Raw genomic sequence first — 19,582 nt, 5'->3', positions numbered from 1 at the left:
CACCATGGCTTACAGCGTGAGGGGATTTTCTACATGCACAGCCTGAATGTACTGGGGGACAATTTCTCTCGCAGTAATTCAGGGAGGAGCCACAGCTCTGCTGTAGGTGGGGACGAGCAAAGACAGTATGGGAGCGACCCTGGTGGCGGATGCCATAACATGATGTGCCACGCTAACAGCATCTCACTCTCAAATGCTGGAGAAAAGATGACGGAAACATCAGCCCCTCAGCTGCTGGTGGAGACAGACTGTTACAGAGAACCATCAGCCGCTCTGGGGACGCAGGCAGAGAAGAGGTTTTTGTCCCACTTCCCCACAGCCCTGGAGCACCGTGCAAACACTGAGACTTTTGTCCCATGTGGCACAGTAGTAATCAGCCTCGTCCTCGGGCTGCAGCCCGGAGATGGTCAGGGAGGCCGTGGTGCCCGAACGAGAGCCAGAGAACCGCGCCGGGATCCCTGAGGGTCGACTGCTGCTGCCATAGATGAGTTGTCTGGGGACAGCACCAGGGAGATGTTGGTACCAGTTTGCACCATGGTGTCCAACATTGTTGCTGTTTCCAGTGCAGGTGAGGGTGACCGTCTGACCCAGAGACCCCGACACTGAGGCTTCCTGCGTCAGCCCAGACTGGGCCCAGGCTCCTGGAAGAAAGGAAAGAAAGACACAGGATGGTGAGTCTGGGGTTCTGACAACACAGCCTGGACCCCGAGGGAAAGGACCCAGGCCCCCGTGTCCTCCTGGGACCACATTCCCAAACTCTCAGGACCCAGACACCTGTGTAGTGAGTGAGAAGGACAAGGAAGACCGCGGCCCAGGCCATGGCAGAGAAGCTACAGGGCTCTATCTTCTGAGTCTCTCTGCTTACAAGGGGCACCTATGATCTCTTTTATCCCTCCCCAAGCCCCATGGGTGGGAGGTTTCTCATGCAAATCTGTCTCTCATTGACTGCTCTAGCCCCATATGGAACAGTAAGTCGGTCTGTCTGTGGGCTGTTGGTCGTGTGAGGGGGGATGGCTGTTACAGGCCTGGGACGGGACTCTCAGGGGTCCCCAGGGAGCACCTGGCTTCCGGAGCCAGACCACAGACAGCTGAAGAGCAGGCCCTTTCTGGGCCTGTGTTACAGCACCCCCTGCTGTCCCTTGCAGGGCTCCCTCCACGTGAGAGAGACTCCAGGAGCCCCCAGAAAAGACTCAACTTCATCCCTGTTCTCAGCGCTCTGTATTAGGAAATGATGAGCCCCACTTCAGGTAGACTGTGTGGGGAACGGACATTATCAGATTGGACAGGACAAAGGACGGTGTCTGCTCTTCATGGATTATGAGTCAGCTCCTAAAAGCTGCCAGCGCGTGAAAGACTGGATTCACAAGAGTTCAGACGCTGAGGGGCACCACAGCAGACACAGCAGAGCTAGAAGACACCAGGATGTCCCCTGTCCCTGGGCCAAGGATTATCATTCACAGCAAGAAAGCTCAGAGAATTTGAACAATCTTACTGTCTGAGTCCACTCGCTCTCTCAACCTTATTCGGAGCCTTCTTTAAAAAATATTATTAAAACAATTTCTGGATAAAAATCCGTTTTCTGAGTGTATAGCTAAAGAACTTGTCACACTCATGCCTTCCTCCATCTCCACACTTGGAAGCCTGGCCAAGACCATCTCAGGTGCCGGCAGGTCATCTCTCCTGCCTCCTCAGCAGCCGCGTCTTTACGGACTACGGCCCAGGGCTGACTAGAACAGAACAGAACCTTCCACAGAAGCTGCAGAGGGGCATTGCCAGGTGTCCATAGCTCACGATACATGAGGCCAGCTGGGTAGATTAAGTGTAAACTCTGAGACAGGCAAGGAGGCATTTGCACATTTTACTGTGTCATTTATCACACAGATTTACTTTCCAGATACACTGATGAGAGGCTATTATGTTCTTGTGAAACGTGGTCTTTGGCGTCAGTAAAAGGTTAAGTCAAGAGCCGGTTTTCTAATAACTGGTAAGATAACCCCGAGTAACTTGTTTCGTCTTTCTACCTAACTGAAATTTCCCATGCAGTGAAATGAAGGATGTGATAATAATCAGGACCACAAAACTGACAGGGACAGCTGATGGTCAGACTTTCGGTCGCTACTTAGTGCTGCCGCATTTTGCATGAACCTGTCTCTCAGTAAGTGTTAGATAACTCTTTCAACAAAATTCATCCCAAAGCAATGAATGACAATATTGGAAATCTTTTTTAAACTTCTACTTCTTCCAATCCACTAAGAAACAGAGGAAACTCAAAACGAACCTCTCTGACATGGTTTCATAATGTTCTAGTTCATTCAATGCGACAGCCACACACCCAGTCAGAGCCAGAAATCTGGACACTGAAGACATGGTATGAGGAAGATAGAACACCCTTCCTCTTTCTCACGGAGGCACACTCTCCTGCTCTTCATCCCTTTTTTTCCCAGGCAGCATGTTCTGAGAGACAATGGGCAACCTGGGGATCTGGTCACTCTCTGCCCAGATCCCCACTCGCTGCTTTGGCTCCTTTCAAGGGGGCTTCCTCCAGGCACTGTCCACTGGGCCCAAGGCCCCTCATCTGACCACAGGAAGCCACTGGAGCCTGCTCCGCTTCCCCTCCATCCACTCCTGACTGAGGTGACAGGAGAGCTCAGTGGACGCTCAAGGGACCTGGGGCAGGGTCAGCACTGACCATTGTTGTGTTTGCTCTTGCTCAGATCAGTGCTCCGGTTTCCTCATCCACATGCTCGTCCTTCAGACCTGATATGGATGGAACATATGTCACCTGTACAGGTGATGGCACCAACACTGAGCAATTCGTGGTGTGGCATTGAAACACGGCCATTATTCAAAAGAGACAGGTCTTCAATCCAGTTTTGTTTCTTTGTCCTTCCAAATCACAGGCAAGCTCTCTTTGAAATCTCCATTTATGAGTGAGTTTTGGGAATTGCAGTTAAGATGGACGAGACTCAGTATGTCCTCTTGGAGGGACCAGAGAGGACACCGTGCCTGGGACCTTACACAGACCCGTAAGCGGGAGACTCTACCCAGCCCAGAGAGGACACAGCTGCCGAGCCTCCATCAGCAGACACATGCACCGAAGCCCCAGCCTTGGGGAATTTGGGGGATTATAGGGAAAGGGCACCCACTGTCCGACCCTGGGCAAACGCACTGCGCCCCCTGCTACCCATTGGTCAAACTTCATCTGTGGACGGAAATGATGCTGGGGACACTGGCCTGAGACTTGGTCACTGTCAGTCCACAAACATCCGTGGACCAGGCGTTGTGCTGTGAGCCAAGTTAGAGATAAAAACTGTCCGATTTTTATGAGAGCAAATGCTTTCCAAAACCAATAATTATTTTAAAATCTACCACACAGTTCATATCCAAGTTTAGAGAAGTTTTAACTTACACTAGGAAAATGGTAACACTCTCTCACAGTTAATTAAGTAACGCTCCAAGGCAGAAGAGCTGAAGGATGTGAGAAATAAATCTCAAGGGAGCATTAGCCATCTCTCAGGTAGTATTACGAAATAAATTTTCCCAAATGCCCCTTTTCCTTCATGAACTTCACTGTACAGTGACTACAAGCACCTGATATAGGGAGCAATACAGTGAAAGTGCTACAGGTCCAGCATGGACATAGGAAGAAATGTTCAATATTACGGTGGTCTTCATCATCATCTTAATGAGTGAGGACATGCTGTTAATGCTTTTTGAGTAAGACAAGTCTTCCAGGCAATAGCGGCCTCTCTGAATCTCGCTGTGGTTTGATACATTTTGGAACTATGCCTCCTCCCTTGATTATAGGCAGAGAGGGAGGGAGGAAGCCCAGGCTTTCAGGAGTCACAGTGGACAGATGGGCACACCCTGGGAAAGACTGGAAGAAGCACATGGTGATGAACCACTGTCCAGGGAACAGGGCCATGAAGCTCCTTCCCGGTGGCATTGGCTGTTTCTACCCTTCTCTCTTTTCTTCTGCCTCTAAAGCTGAGCTATTCTGAGCACGTGAAGAGGTTTTGATTGAACTCCCCCATGGGTTCCCATCACTGTGTGAATGTAAACTACCACCCAAATGCAGAGCACAGTAATAGTCGGCCTCGTCCTCAGGCTGGGCCCCCGAGATGGTGAGGGTGGCCCTGTTCCCAGAGATGGACCCGGAGAAGCGCTCAGGGACCCCAGAGGGCCTGCTGTTTGTGCTGTAGATGAGCAGGCGGGGAGCCTTGCCTGGGGTCTGCTGAAACCAACCAGGGTAGTTACTGGTAGAGGTTGATCCAGAGCTAGAGCCACAGGTGAATGTGCCCGTCCCTCCTGCAGACACTGACAGTGATGGCTCCTGGGTCACCAAATTCTGAGAATTTGCACCTAAACCAACAGGAGAAAGGATCATATCATTAGGGGAGAAAATGGCCACCATGGGACAATGCTTCTATGTGCCCCCAAAGATACAGAGTGCTTCGCCCTCACCTAATCCATGAGCGAGGAGCCCGAGCAGAAGCAGCGTCCAGGCCATGGTGGGGACGTTCCCAGGACGCGGGCTTTCCACCTCCTGGGCTGGGGTGTGGAGTCCTAGGGTCTTTTTATGCCTCCCAGGCCCATTAGGAAGAGCTGGTGCTTTATGCAAATCAGCTTCCTCCTATTGCCCCAAGGTCACTGTGATGTCCCAAGGGGGAGAGCCCAAAAGAGGCAGAACCCTGAACCTCACACAAAAAATTTCTCCACTGTGTGAGGGAGGGTAAGGCCTGTACCAGCCAGCTCCCTTGAGGCCTTGGTCAGCTCGGTCCTGCACTTCTTCTCTGGAAAACCAGAGGCTTGTGAGGTCTCACCCCTCTGCCCCGTGACCTAGATGTTCTCAGACTTAACCCTGTCCTTTCACACTTTGCCTCGCTTCTCCCAGGAAATCCCCTCTTGCCCCCGTTGTGAGTGCTCGTCGGATCTCCACCCTCCAGCATCCAGCGCATGAGTAAGTTGCAGGGCTCTGGGGCTTTGAAGAGACAAGGGTCCTCCACTGACCCAGTCCTGTAACCTGTCTTCAGGAGCAGGCCGCGTGAGCCAACTCTCTTTAAACGAAGAAGCTAAAATTACATGGTGTGGTTTCAATAAAGCCGCAGGTTTCGAGGAAAAAGTAACAGTGTCCCCATTGAAATATGGGAATCATTCCAACAACAGATAGAGCAATTCAGAAGGAAAATTTCCTAAGGATGAAAACAGCAAAACAAAACATTCACCCTGTGTCTGTACTAGTTGGTGTGAAATCACAGAACATTTTCATAACCCACATTGTGTCACTCATTTCACACACGCAGACACATACACATAGGCACACACAGCCCCAGACACTGCACACGATGACAGATTTAGCACAGATGGACCCAGGAGCCTGGAATTAGGAGAGAAGATGGTAGAAACCGTAGGACAGTGCATGGCTTGTGCTCAGATGCCAGAGGTAACAAGCCGTGCGAATGTCCCCCCCTGATGTCCTTCACGTCCCCCTAAGGAAACCCCTGTCCAGTGAGTGAGGAGGGTGAAGAACGTAGGGACCTGGGTCGCAGTGGGGAAGCCCCGGCGCCCTGCCTGCTCGGGCCTTCAGTCGGGAAGTGCTGTCCATGAGGGTCAGCTTGTTGCTGGAGTGAGGTGTTGTGCTGGGTGCCTGAAGCCCGGTTGGAGCCAAGGCCCATGCTAATCGGGGCAGGTGAGGTCCTGGGTCTGATGGAGCTCGCCAGCACCTGGGTCCGTGAAGCCAGCCTGGCACTGGGGCCAGCTAGGGGCAGAGGCCTGCAGTCTAGGTTGTGGCGGCCTGGCTCCCGTGTCGCTGACCTGGTGTGGGCCCAGTCATAAGGTGTACAGAGGCCCGCGTGCAACCTGCGTCTGGGGGCCTGGTCAGGACTCTGTGTACATGGCAGGTGCGTAGAGCCAGGAGGGCAGGAACACTGGATTGGCCCGGGGTTCATGTGGGCCTGCTGCTGGGGCCCACAGTGACATCAGGTGCTCAGGCCACCCTACCTACCCCGAAGGTAGTGTCTCTCTCAGAGCCGGGCTGCCTTGACTTCGGAGAGGCTGACAGGTGTAAGTGAGACTATCCTTCCTGCTCTCTTCAATGTGTCGCATCTTATACCTGTGCTCCACCCTGGTGCTCCTCACTCTCCGGGAATCCCTCACTACTATGAAGGCATCTTCCTGCACAGACAGGTGCTCAGATTGCTGTGTTTGGGAGGAGACGAGACCTAGAAACTCTCCCACTGTGATCTTGCTTATGCCAGTCTCGTCCCCAGATGCAGTTGCAATGCAATTTGAAGCTGGGAAAAAACTTACAGTCACTGCAGATCTGAGTGGTCTTGAAGCACAGTGAGGTGTGACCCCGCCTCTCTCCCACCCGTTCTGGGTTCCCTTCACCTCAGGCAGCAGGTCAGCTGATCTTACTGCTCATCTGCCTATGGGTCCCTGACTTGCCTCCCTGAGAGCCTCTGATCTCTATCCTTTTTCTTCTTCAAGGCACTGTGGCTGCAATTGAACACCCACCATACAACTTGGTCACAGCTGCCCGAGGCTCCCCTCATGAGCAGTCTGAATACAAGTTGTGAGTGGATGAGTTAGTGTCCTGATGCTCTTAAGAAACCAAAATGTTCGGGAGCAGGAAGAAAGTCAGCATGTGTTGAAACATGCAGCCACTCCTCTCTCTGTTTATGACGTCGAGACTTGTCTTATGCGGGGCCTCTGAAATTCAGACAGAGGAAACTTTATATCAAGAGCTTCTATATGCAAATGCTCCAAGTTGGAATGGATACATTTTTAGAAAAAAAAACCCCTAGTAATTGTGTTGTCATATTAAAGAGATTCCCTCAGGTGGTGGAGGAAGGGGGTGGACAACTACAACTTGGAGATTTGAGTAAGAATGAAACTATGAAGGGATTTAGTGCTGCTCTAATTTCTATTTTATCTCCCTACAGGAGAAGCGCTAAGGAATGGAAACTACACCAAGAACTTGTGAGTTTTTTCTGAAACCCTCACATGGAGATGGAGTGAAGACCTGAGGAGCCAGAGGGAGGGGCGCAGCAGCAGAGCAGAGCGGAGGAGGGATGGTGTGAGGGGCATTGTCACTGAGCGTCTGCAGCAGTTGTGACCAAATTTTCTGTCTTTCTGTCAGTTGGCTCACATACAGAGAACATTGTCTCTATAGCCCAGGTGAATATTAACATATCACTATGGTGTATGTTAATGGCTTCTCATGTTAATCACTACGGTGTAACACGAGATTCAGACTTTATGGCATAAGATGTATGCTGAACATGATTGCCCAGGTGATTATTGGTCATCGCTCACAGTAGTATTTCTTCTTGATTAATTACTCTTGCCCAGTGGAATGGGCACTTGAGCCCTAATACTTCACCTGAGGGTGTTGCTAGGACATCCTGTGTGGACTCAGGTGACAGGCGTCATAGTATGTTACTTTCCTGCCTTCAAGGACAGGTCTAACCACAGAGGGGTCTCCCCTACAAGTGTCATTGCAGAGCGTTCTCAATAGAAGGGACTCAGAGCCAAGGTCTTTGGGCCCAGGGGTTTTTCTCTCACTCCCTCGTCATCTGAGCCACTGTGAGAAACTGATGCTGCTCCCACTGACATAAGGTGCCCCACAGTAATAGTCGGCCTCGTCCTCAGGCTGCAGCCCAGAGACGAGCAGGAGCCCGGCATTGGCTGAGGCGTCTTTGGACCCAGAGAAGCGGCTGGGGACCCCGGAGCCCTGGTGGTTGTCTGAGTCTGACTTGTAGTTCAGCAGATACCGGGGAGGGCTCCCTGGCTTCTGCTGGAACCAGCGTATTCGGAAGGCACGAACATTGAAGCCACTGCTGAAGGTGCAGGTGAGTCTGGCTGTTGCTCCAGGAGATGCAGAGACGGAGGGCGGCTGAGTCAGCACAAGCTGTGAGAGGGACCCTGCAGACACAGACATACTAGGCACTTGCTCAAGACATAGTACATTGTAAGAATTCTGATCAAGAGGAGAGTAAGGGTCCCCGAGGCCTGTCCCTACCTGTGCAGTGAGAGAGGAGCACGAGGAGGAGAGGAGTCCAGGCCATGGTGCCTGCAGCCCCTGAGCCCGCAGTGGGGCTGGGCTGCCCAGGCCTCCTTTTCTTCCCCGCCCTCTGCCGGGGGAGGGGCCATCCATGCAAATGTGGGTCCACCCAGGGGCTGCCCAGCCCCTCCCTGAGCCCTGGTGCTGGAGCTCAGCTCACTCCCACACTGAGATGGATAAAGAATGATTTTACCCCGTGAAAGAGCCCTTAGAACAAGCACCTGCTAAGACAACTCAAATGTCCCTGTCAGAGGACTCTGACAGGCAACAGAAGTCATAACTACATCTCTCCACAACCGCCCCTCCCCCGCCCAGCTCCTTTGCCTGAATGGTCCTCACTGAGCAGCTATGTGGGAACTCCAGGGTGGTCCCACAGCGCCCCCTGCTGGCCCCAGAGCACACACCTCCCCATGGACCAAAGCCCGCAGAGTCCTGCTGGTTCCTGTAGCTCCCCAGGTCTCTGTCTCTATTCACACATCCAGGGTCTAATTTCCAAAATCAGCACAACCTTATGATCCAGCACTACCAACTCTGGGTATTTATCTGCAGAAAATAAAAACACTATCTTTGAAAAAATATCTGCAACCCCCTTACACGTGGCAGGATTATTACAATAACTAAGACATAAAAACGAACAAAGTACTCTTAAATGGATGAATGGATAAACAAAATGTTATTTATGAGAAATATATAATGTTTTATAAATATTACACACTGAATAATGTTCATCCATTAAAAGGAATGGAATCTTTTCATTGAAACATGGATGGACCTTGAGGACGTGATGCTTCATAAAATAAATTAGAGAGAAAAACAGATATCATATGATCTCACTTCTATGTGAAATCTGAGGAGACAAAGCAAAAGCCAAACTAAGAAATAAATTAAAATGTCATAGTTACAGAAAAGAGATTGGCAGTTGCCAGAGGCAGGACGTTGGTGTGGGAGGAACTGGCTGAAGAAGATCAAAAGGTCCACACTTATGGCTATAAAATCAATTAGTCGTGGGTTAAAGGCACCAACATTGAACCCACTGCTGAGGGTGCAGGTGAGTCTGGCTGATGCTCCTGGAGATGCAGAGAGGGAGGGCGGCTGGGTCAGCACAGGCTGCGAGAGGGAACCTGCCGACACACTCACAGCTGCTGGGGTCAGCATGAAGTTTAAGCCACTTAGGAATCTAAGCCACAGAGGGCTGACAGAGGATTGGTGGGTGATCCTGGATCTGAAGACTTGCCCTACCTGTGCAGTGGGAGAGGAGCATGAGGAGGAGAGGGGTCCAGGCCACGGTGCAGACAGCTTCCTGTGGCCGCAGATGAGGCCTGAGGTGGGCTGGGCCTCTTTTATCTTCCCTGCTGCCTAGGGGTAGGAGGAGCTGTTCACGCTTATTTGTTTCCTCTGATGATGAACCTTTTCTGCCCTGAGAGCCAGCCAAGGCTGAGCCTGGTTGATTGCACTGAGCAGCTGAGGCGTGAGACTGAGCTTGCCCCCTGGGAGGCTCTAGGAGGGAAGCAGCTGCTGGGACCTTACACAGACCAGTGAGCAGGAGGCTCCGCCCAGCCCAACAAGGACAGAGCCACAGGGTCCACATCGATAACCACAGGATCCAAGCCACAGCCGGAAGCACCCACTGTCTGGCCCTGGTGGACCCAGAGCACCCCAACTGCTCACTGCTTCAAATTCACCTGTGGATGGAAACACTGGTCACCGTCAGTCCATGAATATCCATGGGCACACCGCCTGCTATACCCCAAGTCAGTGATACAAATAAGCCACCCTTTCCAGTGACGGGTTTCCTGCAGTACAAGGAGAAAGAGACGTTGAAATCTTGACCAGCATCAAATATGGCCCGGGCTGCAGGAGGGGAGAGTGCAGAGGGCTGTGGAAGCAAAACCTGAGCTGCCATCGCGACAGGGGCCACAGGGCGGGGCCTGGGGATCGGGGCTTAGAGGGCCCCGTGGGTCCTGCTGGAGAGGAAAGCGTTTTGAGAAGATTGGCTGGTTTGTCCGAAGAAGTACCAGAGTTGGCACATACTCTGACACATGGTGCAGTGAGGTTGTGGAGACAAGGGTGACAGAGTGAGCGTTGCGGTGTCAGATGGCAACGGATTGGCTGGACACGGAAGCCTTTTTGGGTCCAGGTTGCAAAGGACTTTCTCTGTTCTAACGAATAATTGTAAAATATTTATGACCATTTAGGGAGGTATATTTGACAGGCAGCCGACGGCACATATTTAATGTGTACCATTTGATAAATTTGGCATTTATATAAACCTGAGAAATCCCCACTAATATCAAGATAATGAATATATCAATCAACCTCGAAAATGTATCCATAGTCTTCGAAATTCCTTTCTTTTTCTACCCTTCTCTCCAGTTCCCAGGCAAGCAGTGATCTGCATTTTCCCCATAAACATTCTATTTCATCTTTTGGCATTATATAAAATTAAAGTAATATGTACTGTCTTCATATTTCATTTGTCATTTTAAAATTTAATCCACACTACATCATATGTCCATGACTTTTAGTTGCTAACAGTACCCACTCTGTGGATATTGCGCACTGCATTTAAACAATCATCTACTGAGAGACATCGGGGTCATTTTCAATTTGCAGTGATTATGAAGAAAGCTGCCTTGAATATTTGTGTGGACCCATTGTGAGCACATACAGTATGTGTACCTTTCTCTTTGATATACAGTAGTGGGACATGCTAGGAGGTATATGTTTAACATTTTAGGAAGTACCAAACATTTTTTCAGCTGACTTCATCCTTTTCACTCCCACCAGCAGGACCCGGGAGCGATGACTGTGCCGCGTCCTGGCCCGCGCTCCGCACGGTCACCGACGGGAACTGCAGACACTCACGTGGGGGTGTAGCGCTGTCTCACTGTGGCTTCTGCCGGCATCTCCCTGACACCTTCTGAGCCTGAGCATTTCTCCATGTGCTCATTTGCCATCTTCATATGATGTTTGGTGGAGCTTCTTTTGAAATATATCTTTCAGCACTAAATGCGTTCTGTTAAAGTTTTATTTTTTAATCAGGTATGTAACTTGCAAATTGCCTGTGGCTTAAGGCGCCATCCTGTTAACACCGTCCGTACAGGAGCACACAACTTAAACCTTGATCGAGTGCAATGGCTTCGTCTATGGCTTTTGCTTTTGCTGATACAGCTCAGAACATGTTGCCAGCTTGAGCATTTTGTGCACATTTCCTGGTGGAATTATGTTTTCACAGTTAAATGTTTGCAGTTCTATTGATAGTACACAGAGTGTCTTTCTCATTTACAGAGATAACAACATTCCCCTCCTTTACTCCTGCATCACCATACGAGCAGAGGTTGAAACCATGTCACTCCTAATCGATATATGAAGAAGCCCCTTGGCCCAGTTAGGTGAAAGAAATGCTCAGGAATTTTGTGTTAGAGGCCACAGCTGCTGGGTTGAACCACAGACATGTGCCCCAGGGGGTGGGGGCAGCTGTTGAGACCTCATCTCGAGCTCAAGAGCCATTTGTCTCTTTCAGATTTCAGGTCAGTGGGGCCTCCCTGGGTCTGAGCTCACCCAGTACGAAGAGAAGGAATTTCATCCGGCAAGATGATCAGAGGAGGCTGGGCCTGTCCAGGATGAGCTCCCATGCTGGCCTGCGGCCTCGACCCACGGACTCCCTAAGCCACGTTCACCTCGGGGCCTCTGTCAACCTCAGGCAGCTCCCTTCTCCCTCCATCATCTTCCCCTGGACGGTTCCCTGCTGCAAGCAGGTGATGTTACCTGAGGCGGTTGACCTGGCCTGAAGCATGTTAGGGACTTCCTGAGCCTTCAAATACCAGAAAGAGCCTCCCCAACTCAGGGAATGGGAATAGAAGTGACCATAGAGCCACAAACACAAACGTGGATCACAGGGGCTGGGCTGGGAGCAAGGTGGCAGGTCTGTCTGGTTCATGTGGACCTTGAGCAGGAAAAGGAGCTTCCACTCTCGGAAGGTTAGGATGGAAGTGCTCCTGCCTCTTCGCTGCATGGACCTCGGAGGCTTGACACTGGGTGGTAGCAAAGCACAAATTCGCCCATCACCCAGACTGAGTCCTGGAAGGCCATGTTCTGATGCAGAATTTAAAAAGAGGACTGATTCTGAATATTTTTATTTTAGGGAGGAGCTGCAAGGCTGGCAGCTCTCAGAGAGCCATGCCATAACTGAGATGTCTTTTGGATGAAAGCTGCCTTCAAAATAGAACAGGCAAACAAACCAAAACAAACAAAAATCCTGTAAAACAGGCCATCATTAATAAACACCTCCAAGAGAGAATCCACACAGCTTGGTCCTGATGCTCCCGCGCTGACGATTCCAGGTTGGGGGTGTGCAAGGAGACAGAGCCCGCGGTCTCTGGGGCCCTTCACCTGCGCAGTCACCGTGTGCGGGGTTAATGAGCGCTGTTGGCTCTGGAAGGGGTAGTTCTGTGGCTTTGGTGACTGCAGGGCAGCCACATCCGTGAGCATTTTGTGGGTACTATACAGGCTCCAGGCAGGTGTCAAGGGCAGAGCGCTCTGGTGGAGGAGGGTGAGCTCAGGAGGAAGGATCCACCGGCTTCTAGGGCAGAGGCTTCAGAGTCGGTGACTCAGCACTCGGCAGGACTGGGCCTGTGGCAGCTGCATCCCAGAAGCTGGAAAGGACAAGCAGGGTCAGAGAGGTGGTGACAACAAGGTTACTCTGTTGGGGTCCAGGGCCACCATGCCCCATCTCTCACGGACCAACCGTTTCTTAGAAGTCAGTCAGCCCCTTCATGCAGGGAAGCACCTCTGTGCAGCGACAGAGCTTTAACCTCATGCATGGGATCTGCTGCAGGTACAGAGACTGTAGACTCTGGGGACTAAAGGATGACAAAAGCTTCCCATTTCTAGCCACACAGACGTGGTGTCTTCATGTTTGGCCTCTCATTTTCCATCGTTGGGGCCCAATGTTGGTATTTTATTCCCTGTCCCAGAATGGCGTTGCCCAGGCTGCCCCGCGGCCGCCGCTCCCGGGCCCTCTGTGGGCGGGGTCTCCCTTGGGGCCCATGAGGAGCCTCTGAGTCACGAGACTTCGTTATACACGCCTTCTGGGTGCCATTGTCCTTCAGGTTGGCATGTGGGTGAGCGAAGAAGATGCTCTCAGATTTGTGCTACACTGAGATTTCATTAGTTTGTGGGTTTTTTATATCTCTACATACTTATTGGTTAAAATAAGTATGGTGGTTTATTTACCAAATGTAAAGAGGAAAAGAATCAAGAGAAATTGAGAATCCTCTCTTCCATGTACAAAAAAAATGAAAGACATATAAAAAACAACATCTCCCCATCATAATAAATGCTGAAATAAATGAAGGAGACAGTCAAGCATAGTAACTATAACTGGCAAACAAAAATATAGAAAATTACAAATGACAAGAGGAAAACATGAAAATGAAAAAATCCATTAAAAATAGATTAGATGCATACTTTCCTAGGAAGGTAAAAAATAGTGTCAAGAAATTGAATAAAAAGAACAATTTCCTTAGAAAAAATAGAACACATCATAATGGAACTACTCCACCTAAAAAGACATAGGATACAGGTAGCTTTGCAACCAACACCAAACCCTTCAGAGACAGGATGTTGCAAATGTGTTTGCTGTGTACATACATATATCTTTGCAAACATTAAAGAAATGGTAACTTTCCTAATTCTTATAGAAAGCAGATGTAATGGCGATAACTACACCTGATTGATAAAATACAGAAAAGAAAAAATTACGAATAATAGCATGAAATATTAATCCAAATGATCTAAATAAATTATTAACAAAGGGATTGGATTCCAAAATCAGGCTAGTACATAGATACACCATTACCACATGTGATTTATTCCAGATATTCATCCTGGGTTCCATATTGACCAAACCTTTTATATAATATGTCATATTAATAGTTCAAAGGGTAAAATCATATGACCTCAAAGATTCAGAAAAAGCCTTTAACCAAATGTTAAAATAAATTTCTAATGAAAACATATACAAATATAAAGAAACCAGCACACTTACACTCTGGTAATTCACACCCTCTGCTCTCACATGTGACGTAGCCCTACAGTCAGCACATCAGCTACTGAGGCAGGGGAGGACATTCCACAAAGATCAGGAACTGGCCAAAGTGACTTAAACTCCGTTATTATGCAACATAATTCAGCAAGAATTAGGCAACGCAATTAAACAAGAAGGCATCATTAGCTGGACCCCAGTATCGATGGGAACAGACATGTGCTCATCCCTAAGCACCAAAGGGAGGCCTCATCCAAGGCACCGTGGTGCCGGTGCAGCAGGGACAGAAGGCTCTCCCCCTGGGCTGCAGGAACAGCGCTCACAGTGCGGGCGAATGGGAGGGTGGCAGCTCTGGGACATCCAGGAAAGACGTCAATGATCAATGACTGAGTAGGACCCCCCAGTCAGAGTTTAGACCTAAAATGACCGTACAGTGTCCCTAAGCCACCCTGTGTCCCCAGCAGATGGGGAGCAGGACTCTCTGTTGTGTCCAAGACCTGCTGCGCAGGAGGGGGCTGCTGCGAGGTGCTGGGAGGACAGCAGGCAGAGGAGGCACCTCCATTCCCCGGGGGCCGCCCTGGGCCAACCGGGCCCACGGTGGCGGCGGCAGAAGCAGCAGCCGCAGGTGAACCTCAGGGGCAGAGACTGGACATCCCCATCCCGACAGCTGAGAAGCAGCCTCTCTTGGTCCAGGCCCCACAGGCCTGCAGCTCTGAGTGAGCGCGGAGGCCGCCATCGCAGGAGTGGCTGTGAGGAGCAGCCTTGTCCTGGGCTCTCAGCCCAGGGAGCCTCAAGGGGCCTGAGCTGCCAGACCTGCTCCAGGGAACGGGCCGCGGACCACGCAGGGTGAAGCTGCCACAAGCAATGCGGAGAGTGGCGGCTGTGTGGGCGCCTGCTGGTGGCAGCACACACAGTGGGCCTCCCTGCTGTGCACTGACTCGGACCCTGCTGGGTCTGCGTCCCTGGTCCTTCCTGCGCCATCATGGACTCTGTTCCCAGGACAGCCTCCCCTGACATCAGGAACGTCTGCCCAGTTGGAGAAAATTACACAACGCGTTGCTGCCACACGCAGATCTGAAGGGCAGAATCCAAAGGGTGTGGACAGATGTTGCACTCACAGTTCCCTGACCTGCTTCTCAGACCTGAGTTTCAGGCCAACAAGCTAAGGAAGCAGCAGCCTTAGCAGAGGGGAGGGGACTGCACCGGGGAACCCACTGCAGGGGACAGCAGGTTTTTGTCTCACTTCCCCGCAGGCCTGCAGCACTGTGGGACCACTCAGACTCTTGTCATAGGACTGACAGTAATAATCGGCCTCGTCCTCAGCCTGGAGCCCAGAGATGGTCAGGGTGGCTGAGCTGCCAGACGTGGAGCCAGAGAATCGGTCGGGGACCCCGGAGGGTCTGCTGTTAGTACCATAGATGACGGTTTTAGGGGGTCTTCCTGGGACCTGTTGGTACCAGCCCACACTGTAACCATCCCCGATGTTGGAGCTGCTTCCAGTGCAGGAGATGGTGACCGTCTGTCCTGGGTTCCCAGACGCTGAGGACGGCTGAGTCAGCACAGACTGCGCCCAGGATCCTGGAGGAGGAAGACACACAGGGAGGTTAATTCTGGGTCTAGAGACAGGAGCAGAAAGAAGACCCCCATGGGTCTCCCCAAAATCTTCCCCCCATCCCCTATTCCAGTCACCTGTGCAGTGAGCGAGGAGGGCGAGGAGGAGAGGGGACCAGGCCATGCTAGAGGCCATGCTGAGTCCTGCCTTCTGTGGCCCCACAGCTGAAGCAGAGCTTCCCCCAAGCCTCTCCCTTCCCCTCTTCATACTCTGCAGGGGGGAGGGTCCGCTCATGCAAATGACGTCCCCGGATTTCTGATCCCTCCCTGGGCCCTCAGTCGTGTAGGGCCTCTGCCTGGGGACTTAAAGGGCGGAGGGGTAAAGTGGGGCTGTGTGGGGCCCAGGAGTGGTAAGGTCACAGCTGTGTCCCCATCTGAGCAGAGGACACAGGCAGTGCCAAGTAATAGGTCCCAGCCCTGATTACCTTAGACCTTCTGGGACAGTCCCTGAGCGCCCCCTGGTGTCCATACCTAGACACACCATTGTGTGACTCGGTGGCTGAGGCCCATCAGCAACAGATCCTGCCTCCTCACAACTTTGTTCATTGACCCCTCTGCCTTAGGGACAGGCCAGGCGCCCCTTTATGGGGCCTCCCCATCACTCAGGACACTTTCATGTTGTTCTTAGACTCCTCAGGGTGAGTCCTTGGCTGTTCAGGGGTCAGCACTGAGCTGCTTTCACTCCTGTCATCGGTCATGGAGCTGGATCAGGCCCAGAGCAGTGACTGCCCCGTTGGAGGCGTGTCCCCTGTTGACAGGAGACAGTTTCATTTTTTATGTGATTACCCCTTTGTTAGAAATTAATCACTATTTCAGCAATGCACAGTCATATTCTTTCAATGTCTTTTCCTCTTTTTCATCAGACTGTAAGCATGTAGTTTGTGCATTCGCTTTTTGATCAAGCTTTACCTGTTAACAGGAATCCTCACTAATATATCACCTGAATAAATAATTCACACTTGTCTATTTTATATTGATTGAGGGTCAGATATCTGACTTTTTGAGCCAGGCTCCCTCTGATCCCAGATCCCTGGACACAGAAGGGGAAGGTGATCGTGAAGGTACCACCTGTGACCCAGACTTCGTGAGGGGGGATTTTTCAGAAATTTTGTGAGTATATTGAAGACATTTCAGATAGTTTAGTCTAATCTTAGGATAATTTTCAGTCTAAAGTTTGATAACCAAGCTGTTATTATAAACATCTTGAGTGTATATTATTTTCCCCTTTTCAATATAATGGCCTCACTCTTCAGTGCATCCTAATCAACGTCTTTGAAAACTCCTCCAATTTTGACCTTAAAGAAAAAACAGAGCTTTCTCAAAATTTCCCTGTAATTTTGACAATCGATGCTATTGAGGGTTGGGTCATAGACTCTGTAGGCCAATAAATTCAAATGCTTTAAAAACCAACTTTAAATAATTAAGATCTGTGTTAATAAACTGGGTGCTGTATAAAGGTTATGAGACTAATACCCAGGGCCTTAATGGGAAGGGGTTTGTGCCTGTGCCTGGGAATCTGGAAATTTCTCAAGGATCTGATCTCAGGAGAGAGAGAGAATTCTGCTGTGTGAAGGTTTCAGAGCTCAAGGATGATGAGCTCAGCCCAGGCCAGGTTCACAGGACCAGCTGGGGACTGGGCAAGCAGGACCTGAAGCTCCTGGCTCACACACGCAGGCCTTCTGTGTGTCATTCCCAGTCAGCATGACAGGAGATGTTTTAGCTACTGGTGAAAAAGACATTTTTTTTTCCATTGGCAGAGCAGGAAGAACAAGAGTGATTTCTGTTGCTTTCATGAAGTTAGAATGACTCAGAACCATCAGTTCCTACAGAATCACTGGCACAGTGACAGCAGAAGCCACAACTGAGCTGGCCTTGGCCACAGGAGGGACAGATCAGTGAGAGGTTCTACGGGGGGAGGGGGAATAGAAGACAGATGTTCTAGCACTTTCCGTGGACTGGGTGTTCCTGTGTCACTGGGTTGTATTCAGCTCCCCTGACAGTGACAAGGAGCCTTGTTCACCCTCAGGCTGAGCCCCGCGTGATCAAGGAGACTGTGCGGCCTGACCTGACTCTGGAGAGCTGGGCGGAGCTCAGGAAGGACCACCAGGCCGTCCTAGGCCACACACGTAGGGAAGGGCTGTGCCTGGGAGTCTGTTCCGGCCTCAGAGAAGCCCACAGAGACTCTGCTCCTCCCCTGGAAAGAGCTTTCGCAGGACCATCGTGGGTGGAGTCACCTCCTGTATACACTGGGGAGTCTGCAGTCCCAAATTATGAAGGCTCCCTTGTGAACTTGGGTTTGATTAAAAGCGGCAATGGGGCATGAGGAGTGAATAGGACTCTCTCCAGTTCTTGCGGACTCAGGAAGCGCCCTTCACATGACTTCTTATGGATTCTCAGGGGTATGAGCTGTTGGAAAGTCCTATCTATGGACCTACTTCACCCACCTTCTCCGGAGCAGACTCGCTGTTTTCTCAGCAACGGCAGAGCCTCTCCTTCATCCTCTCATGTCCCACAAAGAGGTTTCTTGTCCGCAGATGCTCAATCCACACAAACACCCAATTGCTGATGCCCTGCTCCCTGCATCACAGCTGGGGCTCAGGTACCGGCCCAGTGCCAGGCAGCTCTTTGCCTGGGTCCCTCCCAGACCTGTGTCCTAACCCAGCATCTGAAGTGCCTTGTCTTGGGGACACAGGGTGCCTCAAGCAGCCCCCAGCTCAGGACCCTGGAAGGGATGGGAGGACTCCCCTGTGACCCCTTCATTGGTTCCCTAACCTCAGACCAACTCTTCTGCTCCCCTGGCTTCCTTTTCTTCCCCAGCCGCTGCCAGGGGAGGGGCCGTCCAGGCAAATGGCGGTCCATCCAGGGGCTGCCCCGCCCCTCCCTCGCCCCCGGTGCTGGAGCTCAGCTCACATCAAAGACTGAGGAGGATGGAGTTTGGCTTCACCCCTTGGGAGAGCCCTGGGGGGCAACACTGGCTGAGACCACACAAGGGTTCCTGCTCAGGGAACTCTGCCAGGCCACAGAGGACACAGCTACTGTCCCCATCAATGAGCTCAGGGCCCAGCCTCCACGCCCTGGGATTTGAGTAAAAGGTCCTCACTGAGCAGCTGTGTACAGACCACAGTGATGTCCCACAGCGCCCCCTCATGTTGGCAGGGCACACATCTCCACGTTAGCTAACGGCCTTGGAGCCCAGCTGGTTCCTGCAGCTCAGTAGCTCACTGACTCTGTCCTCAAGTCGGGGATCTAACTCATTGATGCTAATTCTGATACACTGCTCATGGTCACAGTGCAGTCCCTCACTCCAGGGTGGAGTCCCCGCCTATGGCTCATTCCTGACTGCTGAAGTGCACACGCCTCTCAAACTCCAATGACGCTGTCGTTCCCAATGTTCTGCACACAATACCTCCGCATTCCCACACCTCCCTGTATCCCTCGAGGTGAGTACGCGCAGGTTCCCATCTATGCTCACCAGGCCCACGCAGGTTCCCCCAGTCCGCTGCTGCCTATTGTTTGTCCTCACTTTATTGTATTCTTTGCATAATTACCAGTTATATTTCTAATATGCACACCTGACGATGCCGCCCTCTGATCATGGATCTCTCGTACATACCCTCTTTATAATCATTAAGGGAATATCTTTAGTGTCTCATTCAAGGTCTTTCGGGCGTGTCGGCATTTGGTCCCCTGTCTCCTCCCTCGTATCTCCCATCTGTAGCCTGTAAATGAGCGCACGTGGATCCTGGGGACTAGAGTGAAACTTACCTCTGGACCCTGTCTGCCTAAATGTTTCTCTGACTCCCGCCCCCATTTCCTAGCACTCTTCTTACAGGTGACCAAGAGCAACCCTGTATCCTATT

The 19,582-nt window shown here is 51.1% G+C and overlaps 2 gene segments (V, D, J or C); both read right to left on the bottom strand.

Moving 5' to 3' along the window:
- Positions 1–7,573: 7,573 nt before the first annotated feature.
- LOC129087228 (probable non-functional immunoglobulin lambda variable 5-48) lies at positions 7,574–8,069 on the bottom strand. The segment is given in 2 exon segments: positions 7,574–7,926; positions 8,024–8,069. Coding segments are annotated over 2 exon segments (399 nt in total).
- A 6,832-nt stretch (positions 8,070–14,901) lies between these two features.
- LOC129087227 (immunoglobulin lambda variable 1-40-like) lies at positions 14,902–15,893 on the bottom strand. The segment is given in 4 exon segments: positions 14,902–14,963; positions 15,050–15,137; positions 15,355–15,689; positions 15,801–15,893. Coding segments are annotated over 4 exon segments (543 nt in total).
- Positions 15,894–19,582: the final 3,689 nt, after the last annotated feature.

This window comes from Pteronotus mesoamericanus, unplaced genomic scaffold (genome assembly GCF_021234165.1).
Source record: "Pteronotus mesoamericanus isolate MK-2021 breed Mesoamerican mustached bat unplaced genomic scaffold, CSHL_Meso_final scaffold_507, whole genome shotgun sequence".
Lineage (NCBI taxonomy): Eukaryota > Metazoa > Chordata > Mammalia > Chiroptera > Mormoopidae > Pteronotus > Pteronotus mesoamericanus.
Note: the sequence above shows the minus strand (reverse complement) of the source record. Positions and strands in the feature narration are given on the sequence as shown.